We start from the raw sequence: 11951 nt of genomic DNA on the forward strand, positions 1-11951 counted from the left end.
ATACCCGAACCCGGGTATTTAGAAAACCTGATTTGTGCACCTCTACCTACAGTAGCCTAAAATTGTAAAATGTGGTAAAAAATCTAAACTTAAAAAATAATAATTTTACAACTGTAAAATTTAATCTGATAAAATCTCAATCATAATTTTGGAGTGAAACATGTTTTAAGATATGAATTGATTGTTTTAAATATAGTTTTAATACCAAAACACCAACTATGGTTTTAAGAACAACAAACATAACCGATATGGTTGGCGTATTGCTCCATCTACCGATTATACTTGATATACATACTCATTACATATTTGATGATATGATTGGCGTGTTGCTTGGTCATACTCGATGCATATTTGGTGGTGGTATGATTGGCTTGTTGACCGGTCATACTCGATACATATTTTACGGTACGATTGGCATGTTGCCTGGTCAATATATATTTGATGGTTTAACGGTACCTTTTTATGATCTCTACACATTTTTTTATTTTTCTTTAAATAACTTGTATAAAATAAAATTATTTTTAGTTATTGTAACAGTAAATAAACATAATTACATGTTTAATTTAGACCGATTTCAAGTTTCAAACCATGAAACCGTTAAAGCTAAACCATGAACCGAACAATTTGGATCTCTAACCCACCAAACAAGACAACTTATACAGGTTTGCAAAATTCGATCGGTTTTAACGCTTTATGAATACCCCTATTTCCAAGTTCCAAACCGAACGGACCGTTTAGACCAAAGGTTTCATTCATATTTATTTTCTTTAACTAAACATTTAACTGGTTTTATATATCTATTTACACTATATCAAAATTTAAATAGTTTATCAGATTCAACTTTGTTTCAAGTATTTAAGTTCCATTTTCTCATGAAATGCATAATAATAAGATTAAAAACTATTAGTAACGGTTTTTTAAATATTTCATATATCTTTCGGACAAATATGATACATTTACATGATATATTGACGCCATTAATATTAATATTCCTCATCCTCCTGACCATCTTGAACAATCTCTTCATAATCTTTCTCCAGTGCTGCAAGATCTTCACGCGCCTCGTTGAACTCGCCATCTTCCATCCCTTCACCCAAATACCAGTGCACAAACGCTCGTTTCGAAAACATCATGTCGAATTTATGATCAATCCGACTGAATACCTCTGAAACCGCCGTGTTGTTGCTGATCATACAAACCGCTCGTTTCACCTTCGCCAGGTCTCCGCCTGGCACCGCCGTAGGAGGTTGGTAGTTTATCCCGCACTTGAATATCGTCGGACACCTATAAGTTCATACTTCAGTTAACAACATATCGTTCATGTTCGTCTGTTAAGCTTTTATCAGACAAATGAACGGTTCACGAACAACTAACTGAACATAATTTTTTGTTCGTCTTCACTCGTGAGGAAATGAAATTATTTGTGAACGGTTCATGGACACAAACGAACGAACACAAACAGTGTGTTATTTTATTTGGCTAACCGAGAATGTTTAGTGCCAGTGGTTCGGTTGGCTACAGAGTTTGTGTTGATTTTTATAACATTCATATTCATATGATAATTTTACATATAAATTATCACATGATACTCAAATATACTTTTGTTTTATAGTTAATTATTTAGCTTAAATTGTGTTCGTGAAAGTTCGTTTAAGTCTGTTTATGTTCGTTGATGTTTGTTTAATACTTTTTAATGAACAAACATTAACGAACGCAATTGAACGGACATGGCCTATGTTCGTGTTCGTTCATTTAGTTAATCGAACGAAATTCCTTGTCCATATTCGTTCATTTATTAAAAAACAAACAAACATAAATGAACTTCCCACCGAATAGTTCACAAACAGTTAGCTAAACGTTCGGTTCGTTTTTACTCACCAGTCGACGAATTGAATCGATTTTTTGGTTTTAATCGATCCGACAGCCGAATTAACATCTTTCGGAGCAACGTCTCCACGGTACATGACGCAACACGCCATGTATTTTCCGTTTCTCGGATTGCACTTAGCCATCATGTTCGAAGGATCAAATACGGCGTTCGTGATTTCAGAAACTGAGCATAGCTCGTGGTAAGCTCGCGAAGATGAGATGACTGGTGCGTATGATGAAAGCATGAAGTGGATCCGTGGGTACGGGACGAGATTCGTTTGAAATTCCGAAATATCAACGTTCATTGACCCGTTAAACCTCAACGAAGTCGTTAAAGATGAGATCGTTTGCGATATTAATCGGTTCAGGTTCCTGTAAGACGGTTTCTCGAGACGTAAACCTGTCCTGCATATATCATATATCGCTTCGTTGTCTAATTGCACCACAATATCTGTGTATTCGATCAGCGAATGAGTCGATAACACTGCGTTGTAAGGCTCCACAACTGCAGTCGAAACCTACATTCCACAACAATGCATAAAATGAGATGTTAGAAAGAAATTTAGGGCAAATTATAGCAATACGTAGGGGTGTGCATGGAACCGAATTAAACAAAAACCGACAGTTTGGTTTTATGTTTTTATATAAACTGAACATACAGTTCGGTTTTGGTTTTGCTTGTTATAAAAACTGAAAAAACCGAACAGAACCGAACCGAACCGTATTTATAGATTTTCATTTTTTTGCCTTTTGTTTTATGTAATTTATACAAACTTAAAAAATAAATATGTAACTCGAATATTTTAGCCCAAATATTTAACTATTATTTATTAGTGTAAAAAATGATTTAGGCCCAAATTCATAATTTTGGCCGAATTTTTTCGTCCCAAAATTTTTAAGCTCAAATGGCAAAACCGAAAATGAACCGAAATTAAACGGTTTTCAAAACTCAAAAACTGAAGTTTAGGTTTTTGGTTTGGTTTTATCTCAAAACTGACCCAAACTGAACCGCGCACACCCCTAAAATACGTATGATTTACCTTCGGAGACGGAAATATTGTAAAGCCTAGCTTCAACGTCTTCCCATACTCGCTGGACAAGCGTTCTAGCAACAACGATCCTAAACCAGAACCGGTGCCACCGCCCACGGCCTTGAAAACCATAAACCCTTGCAGATTACTGCAATTGTCTGCTACTTTTCTCACACGATCAACACATTGATCGATGATTTCTCTTCCCACCGTGTAATGTCCTCTGGCGAAGTTATTGGCTGCATCTTCCTTACCGGATATGAGTAGATTCGGATTGAAGAGTTTCCGATAACTCCCGGTTCTCACTTCATCGATCACTGTGGGTTCGAGATCGAGAAGGACGGCCCGTGGGACGTACTTTCCTCTTCTGCCTTCGCTGAAGAAGGTCCCGAAGGAGTCGTTGGAGGTGTTACTGCGTATTCCAATGGCGGGAAATTATAAGATGATAACAATATTTTGAAAAATGAACTAATAACTGAACCAACCATTTTACCAGTATATTACAAAATATCCATTCATAGCAAAAGCTAGTAGTTGGTAAGGGTGTAAACGAGCCAATCCGGCACGTGAGCTACTCGAGATCGGTTAGTTAAAAGTTTAAATCAAGGCCGAGTTTAAACGAGCTCGAGCCTTAAAAATAAGCTTGTTTGACAAACGAGCCCGACCCTAAAAATAAGCTTGTTTAACAAACGAACCCGAGTTATCGAGCTCAAGCTGGCTCGCGAACCTATTGTTTATTAAACTTCTATTTAATGTATTAACTATATATGTATGTAATAATATTTGTTATATATAAAACTATGATAAAGATATGTAAATAATATATATTATGTCATATATAAAAATATAATTAGAAAATATATCAAAATTATAAAAATGTATATAAATTAGTTAATAAATAAAAAAAGAGCCGGGCTCGAGCTCTTGTAAGTGAAAACGAGCTGAGCTCAGGCTCGGCTCTTTTACACCACTAGTAGCAACTAGTGGTCTGGGAAGAGTGAAACGAGGACAAGCGTATAATCTATCCTAAAAGACCTTTTTTTCCAAACAACAACTGGTTAGACCGCCTCTCGGTCCAAGTAATTGACTCTCCGTCCAACTAATTGACTTGGTTTGATTTTAACAGCATTGGATAATATATAACCAAAAATAAATAAATAAATGTACGTATACGTACTTTGGCATAAGTCCATCAGGTTGAATGCCATGTTCAAGGCAATAGAGTTCCCAACAGGAATTACCGACTTGAATTCCGGCTTGTCCGAGATGTATGCTTACGATTTCTCTCATTTTCCTCTTTTTCTTTCTTATCTCTCTGTGAAACGATAACGATAACGATAACGATATGCTATGATACCGTTTCACAAGGGAGATGGAAAAGAAAAGGAGGAAAATGTTTACTTAAACCGCTTTATTGATGAATAAACAACAAAGATTGTTGGTTATTATATAGGTTCAATCAAAAATATGTTTGGTAAAGCAGTTGTTATGGGTTACCTCTAGCTATATATAGATATACATACAAACCGTACGTTGTTATTCCACAATACATGTCTTAAAATATCAAATATCCTATATTTTGGATGAAGCAGATTTTTCATAATCGATTTTATGGTTCGGTTACAGTTATATGTGTATAAATTCCCAACATATCGAACCAAACCGACACTTAAAGCCTTTATATTTTTTGTTTTTCATTAATAATATGTTATGTACCAGTAAAGTTTTTTTATGTTTTTTTTATTTTTTTATAAATAATATAAGTTCGCTTATTCTCATTTATAAATTAAATTTTATTTGACCCAAGACAGGTGGTTAACCAAATTAAAGAAACCATCTTTTCCAATAGCCGAATTAACCAAACTGTTTATAACCGAAACCAATCAGTTATAAAAATTTTAAAAACCGAAACATCTATTACAGTTTCGGTTTTAACACATAACCGAACTGAACCGGCCCATACCCAGAATGAAGTATACCGTCTTAAAGATAAAGAATTACCATATTAGCCCTTTGACGGTTACCAATAATCCCCACAAGAACAACTCCCATCTCTAAACCGATGAAACCGAATTGGGTCACGTAGAACTATTTCCCGGTTTTCGATCTTGGAGATCAGTTTCATTACATTATGACAATCTTGGCACACTCTCAAATTCTTCATCACTCTCACAGGAGCAGATAATGGCAAACTTATCAAACCCAAGACAACTGCCAACTTCTCACTATGATGATTTACCATTAAACCGTCATTTTTCCCGCCATCATAACCGATTTTCTTGATTTTCTCGAGCACATCGTATAACTTTTCGTATATTTTTTCACTTCGCAGGTGAGATTTATCGCCAACTAAAAAAGAATGTACTCGGTTTTCCACCTCGATCCAACTTAACCCGGGCTCTTTCTTGATCCTACGGTTACTCATCAAGTCTCTTACTTTTGTAGCTTGTGTTTCCATTCCAGCATCATTGTAGATATTGTAAAGGAGCACGTAAGATGAAGATGCTTGTGGGTCGAGTTTGATTAATCTCTCGGCTACACGTTTCGCAATCTCTGTGTTTTTATGAATCCTACATGAACTTAGCAGGGCCCGCCGCATTACAGGCGCGTGACTGAAACCTGAGTCGATGATAAATGATTCAGCTTCGGATAACCTTCCGGCACGCCCGAATAAATCTACTATACATGCAGAGTGCTTTTCGGTTGGTGTGATAGCGTAGTCTCTCTTCATTGTTTCATAACGCCTGGCCCGTTGGTAAATATGGTTAGCAGTTTACATCATTATAAAACACATAATATGAAATGGAGACAATTTTGACCTGTTTGCTTATGAGTAAGTCAATTCGGGTTGGGTTTTAGACTTTTATCTCAAACAAGTCAAATGGTCAAACGGGTCGAACTGAACCTGATTAGGGGTGTGCATTTGTTAGTTTGAGCGTTTTTGGCTCAAACCGAACCAAAACCGAAAACTTGGTTTTTGTACTTTTGAAAACCGTTCAGTTTCAGGTTTTCTGGTTTTCACAATGGGTTCGATTTGGCTTCTAACTTTTCGGTTTTATCATTCGGGCTTGAAATTTTTAGATTGAGAAAAATTGGCCATGAATAATTAATTTTAGTCTAAAACTATGTGCCTAAAATTTTCTGTTTGTTAATGATTAGTTGATTATTAAACATTTGAACCTAATACTTTTATTTATTAACTTTATAGAAATTACTTAACATTAAAAAATCTATAATATATATAAACGAAACCATAAAAATCCTATGTGTCGCGATGTGGTCGCTCCCCATTTTTTTGGAGTCACCAGATTTGCTTGATTTTTAAATGGAGGATTCTCATGCATTTGACCCGAATTCATGGGTATGGGTCTCATCAAACCCAGATATTTCTTAAACGGGTTATAACATCTCATTAAATTAAAAACTAATCTCACCGAATATTTGATTTAAAAATCCTATAAAGTAGGATATACTAAAAATTAATATCAGATTTATTAAAAAAAAGATATATATTATTTATAATTAAAAAACCAATTTTATATTAATAAAAATAAACGGGTCTTGGGTCTCATCAAACCCATATAACTTTTAAACCGGGTTATAACATCTCATATTTTGTGAAACAATTTATCATCAAACATTGAGTATATTATTAACTTTCATATAGGGATGGCAACGGGGCGGTTTCGGGGCGGGGAATGCCAATCCCATACCCGCCCCGGTTTATAAAACTCATTACCAAAACCGTCTAAAAACCCGCGGGGACTAAACGGGGAATCCCCATCGGGGATTCGGGGAAAACCGCGGGTATTCGGGGAACCCGTCTAGCATAAATGGTTTTTAAACGGGCTAAATTCCCCGTGGGGATCCCCATTTAACCGTCGGGTTCACCGTTTAAAACCCGATTGTAAGAAAATGATACAAAATTACAATACAATATTAATACACAAAAAGTTCAATATCCAAACACATTACACATACAAAAGACATTATTAATACATAAAAATGTTTATTTCTCCCATCACAACGGAAATTAACTTCATGATTGATCCTTCTTACACGTCCATACCGCACCCATTCAACCATTCAAACACTTGTCACGCCGGATTGCTATGATAATCAAACATTAACATATTAATTGGAAACTATATAAGAATCAATGTTAAACCATATTAAAATGTAAACGATAAACCATATATATATGTATTACCTCAATACCATCGTCACAATCATATTCAATAGTTTGGCAATATGCCTCGGATTCTTCTGAACAAGTTGCTATATTCATATCACAAAAGTCAAAAGTTTATATAGTAGCTAAGTTAAAAATAAAAAATAAAATGTTTGTTTACCTTTGATTTCATTCAACAACCAACTTTGGGCGCACATTAACGCTTCCAATGTTTTTGGATGAAGACGGCTACGATGTGGACTTACCAATCTACCACTTGTACTAAAAGCGGACTCGGAAGCAACGGTAGATATTGGAATCGCCAATATATCTCGAGCAATCTTTTGCAACCTTGGGTACTTGACACCATTTGTTTTCCACCAAGCTAAAAGGTCAATCTCAGTTTCTTTTATCCAAACTTTCTCTTGTAGATACAAATCAAGCTCCGTTGTGACACCTAATATATAAATAAAGTTAATACAATTAATGAATAAAGTTAAATTAATGTAAATAATAAGTCATACCCGAATATAAAAATTATATTTAATAAATAATATATTATATATAAATATAAAAATTATATTTAATTAAACGGGTTTTAAACGGGTATACGGGGCGGGTATACGGGGCGGGTACAGGCTATACCATACCCGCCCCGAACCCGATTAACTTAAACGGGGAAAACCCGAACCCGGACCCGTCCCCGATTAAGTGTCCCCGAACCCGCCCCGTTCGGGGCGGGTTTCGGTTTTCCCCATCGGGTTTGGGTTTTTTTGCCATCCCTACTTTCATACAATAAAAAAAATAAAAATTCAAAAAATAAATAAATATTATAAACAAATAATATAAAACAACCCCCGTAATACGGGGGATAAAAACTAGTATATACATATAATGATTATAATCCATAAGTTCAATACGAAAAATCGGTTTCTATGGGTTTGTTTCCGCCTTTTCAGTTTTCGGTACATGCAAAACCAAAACCAAGCCATAAATTCGGTTTTTGAAGACATATATATATATATATATATATATATATAAACGTTGGTTTGAGTTGGGTTCGGTTATTTCAGTTATGGGTTGCTTTTTTGTGGTTTCATGCACACCCCTACTGATTAAGAAAAGCACCTTAGATCAAAAGTATTAGCGGGTCAACCCAACCAGCCCGACTTGTATTGACCCGTAACCCATTTACTTACCCTTCTTACCACCTAATGAACTCACAAACAGAACGAAACCGTTACCTGAACCCTTCCTCAACAAGCCCTCCATGACTACACGCAGTAAGAACTCCAAGAAACGCCACATCATTCGGTGCAACCCCGCTACTTACCATCAAGTCAAACATGGTTAACGCTTCCTTCGCACATCCATGATATGCAGCACTACATATCATCACACTCCACGAAACCACATCAAACTTATCAGCCACCTCAAACATCCGATTTGCAGCGTCTATATCACCCGACTTTGCATACATGTACACCAAAGAATTCACAACCACACTCGAGTTTACAATCCCGGTTTTAACCGCATAACTTTGAACCTGCTCACCAAATCTCACACCACCCAAATTAGCGCACGCACTTAACACGGTTGAAACCGTGAACTCATCTGAATTTAACCCAAAACTATAAAGTTCACCGAACAAACCTAATGCGCGTTCATATTCACCGTTTTGAGCATAGCCCACGATCATAGACGTCCATATCACTATATCTCGTTTCTTAGTCGAATCAAAACATATTAACGCGTCATTCATTAACTTCCACAAAGAGTAAAACTCCACAAGAACACTTCCAATATACTCATCACTCTGAAGATTATTCTTAATAACATGCGCATGAATTTGTTTCCCAAACTCCAAATCCTGAAACGCGATACACGCCTTAACCATTGTCGAAAACGTAAACTCTGAAGGCCTTAACCCGTACCTTTGCATATTAATAAAAAGATCCAACGATTTCTTCACTAACTCATCGTTAACACCCTCCCCACGAAGCAGCCCGGCTATCATTGCATTATACATAACCACATTCTTGTCACGAAGAATATTAAACACCAAAATCGCGTCGTTTAAATCCCCCGTTTTCGCATACATGTCGAGCAACGCAGTCCCGACAATAACATCAACATCCCACCCTACTTTCACCGAGCACGCGTGCAACAACTTTCCCCACGTCAAACAAAAGCTAAAACCCGTACAACACGCGTTAAGAACACTCCCCAACACATAACTACCGAATCTCACCCCACGTCGATGCATTTCCACCAAAACTTGCAACATCTCGTAATGCAAACCGGCATTAACATAACCGGAAATCATCGAGTTCCACGACACCTCATCCAACCCATCGCACACATCAAACACAACCCGCGCTTGATCCACTCGTCCACATTTCGAATACATCCCAACCAACGGATTACTCAAAAACGCGTCGAAACCTACACCACTAACAACAATCAACCCATGTACAACCTTCCCGAGCTCCAAATCACCGGTCCGAGCACAAACGCTAAGCATACTCGCGTACGTATACTTACTAACACAATTCTCAACCCGAGCTACCCGAAACACTTGTTTCGCATTAACAAACCGACCCGTTTGCGTATACGCAGAAATCAACGAGTTCCATGACACAATGTTTCGTTCGGGCATTTCGTCGAACACTTGGAGTGCATTGTCTGGTTCTTTGCATTTTAAGTACATGTTCATCAGTGTGTTGTTTAAGAACAATGGTGGTGTGTAACCTGTTTTGATTATGTGTGATTGTACTAGCTTGCCACGGGTTGGTGACCGTGAATTGGTTGATGATTGAATCAGTTTAGTGAATGTAGTATTGTCTAATGTGATCATGGTTGATAAAGATCGAATCTTTGTGGGTTTTACTTGGGGCAACATATTATGTATGTTAAAGGGCTTGAAGATTAATATTAATATTATTAGAGAAGAAAAGCTTGGACCAAGTTGTGTGTTTAACCATGTTTTGTGAGTCGTTTTTTATAATTTAAATAAATAGATAACTAAAATAAAGAGGTTCGTAGACTTTCATGAGTATTAAAATATATTAGCTAAAGCTAATTTTTCAAATTATAATTGACGATAAATATTTTTAAAGTTTTTAAATTTGATTTTGGCTAAATAGATTAAATGGGTTATGAATCGGTATCGGTCCAATATATTTAATAAATAAAAATTGGGACGTTATTTTTATTGCAAAACTGTGTTATTTTTTAATAAATAAAAGTAAAGCGTTACAATGTTTTTGGTTCATAATACTTTTCATATTTTCAATATTTAGAGTTGTATCAATATATATATTTATAAATATTAATAGTTAATAATCTTTTTTAAGTGAATATTTTTAAGTCTTCAAATTTGTAACAGTTCTACGACTTGTAATCAATTAGTTATATTTTGTTAAAACTCGATAGAAACATGACGGGTTTGGAGTAGGTATATCCGATTGTTATTTGTCAAATCCAGATGAATAATTATCCGTCTGAGACAAACTTATCAATCAGATATGGGTTTTAGAGTACCTATACCCGTCCAAACTTGACCCATTACCATTCGTCACTTCTTTCTTATTACAATATGACTATAAAAAAAAAAGATAAAAAAACGAGCCCATTAAACAATACCATATATTCAAAGCCTACTAACTTCCACTACAAACTGTGACTTAGGGTTTGTGAAAATAACAGAGAAAGCAACATCACCACACTATCTATTCAAAACCCTAACTAATTCTATATTATCTTCTTATATCTGCTCATTTTCGCTAAGCATTTTGTCCAATTAAATCAATTTCGAGTTATATGTTGTATCATGCTAGAGGATGGAGGTTCTAGTTTCTACCACCACTTTCTACAAGGCGATGTGTTGTTCAACTAGTTTCTACAAGGCATTTTGTCCAATTAAATCAATTTCGAGTTATATGTTATGTAGGGGTATGGTACTAAACCCGGTTTTACGACCCTAAATTTACTATGTTTGGCTTATTTTATTATATGGACTAATACAATGTTATTGGGCTGAGGGGGTTTTGTGGAGGTAACCCTAACTGGGCTAGGCCCATTAGGGTACCATGATGGTGGCCATGAGGCTCCCTATATAAGGAGGTCTCCACCTCCTTATTAGGGGTTGGTCATTCTCAATAAGGGCCACCACCATATTTTTGTGTATGTGAACAAGAGATCCTCGAGATTTCTTAGCGGTCACCTCCACACCCCCAAAAAGTCATTGCAGATCCCAAGCAGCCGGAGAGGAAGATCAAGACGTGGTTCGTTCATCTCGAAATCCGTGGAAACATCGTCATGGATCAGGTCAGATTCATTTCGTGCTTCGACATTGGCGCCATCCGTGGGACGGCAATGAACCACATTTCGCTTCTCGCCTCGGCCCTCCGATCTGTTCATCAATATCTCGGGTCTACGGTTTCTTCTTACAGATATGTTCTATGGAAATCCAAAAATCCGTAGATCTAAAAAATACTTCCAGATCTGGAAATACACAGGAAGAAATACCACCGAACTTTTGGGGAAAACCCTTAGATCTGTGTTTTTTCTAAGTGAAATATACCAAATCTAGTTATGATTTTTTCAGATCTGAGTTCGTTTGAGAAACAGTCACACTTCATATTCATAGATCTATAAATCCTATCAGATCTGTTGGTTTTACATAAAACCTACCTGATGTGAATATTCAAAATCTCTAGACCATGCGCGCCACCGCGGATCAAAATCGCTCCCTGTGGATCAACTTCGGATTCCGCATGCGCGCTCCCGGCGATCACTCTACGCCACAGCGGGTCGCATGCGCGCTCCCGGCGATCACTCTGCGCCACAGCGGGTCGCATGCGCGCTTCCGGCGATCA

At 36.7% G+C, this 11951-nt stretch overlaps 2 protein-coding genes across 2 annotated transcripts; both read right to left on the reverse strand.

Moving 5' to 3' along the window:
* Window positions 1-983: 983 nt before the first annotated feature.
* Window positions 984-4414, reverse strand: LOC143571654 (tubulin alpha-5 chain-like). Its single transcript, XM_077057025.1, has 4 exons — window positions 4078-4414; window positions 2910-3312; window positions 1879-2387; window positions 984-1284 (listed from the first exon to the last, which is right to left on the reverse strand). Exons 1-4 carry the CDS (start codon window positions 4188-4190, stop codon window positions 984-986), a joined length of 1326 nt encoding a protein of 441 aa, XP_076913140.1. The 5' UTR covers window positions 4191-4414.
* A 420-nt stretch (window positions 4415-4834) lies between these two features.
* Window positions 4835-9973, reverse strand: LOC143571653 (pentatricopeptide repeat-containing protein At3g13880-like). The gene is made up of 2 exons (XM_077057024.1): window positions 8316-9973; window positions 4835-5644 (listed from the first exon to the last, which is right to left on the reverse strand). The coding sequence occupies exons 1-2, from the start codon at window positions 9971-9973 to the stop codon at window positions 4921-4923; spliced, it is 2382 nt and encodes a 793-aa protein (XP_076913139.1). The 3' UTR covers window positions 4835-4920.
* Between the last annotated feature and the right edge of the window lie 1978 nt (window positions 9974-11951).

The sequence above is a fragment of the Bidens hawaiensis genome, unplaced genomic scaffold, assembly GCF_021521415.1.
Source record: "Bidens hawaiensis isolate Kalapana, Puna unplaced genomic scaffold, B.hawaiensis_p1.1 tig00025457_1, whole genome shotgun sequence".
Classification (NCBI taxonomy): domain Eukaryota; kingdom Viridiplantae; phylum Streptophyta; class Magnoliopsida; order Asterales; family Asteraceae; genus Bidens; species Bidens hawaiensis.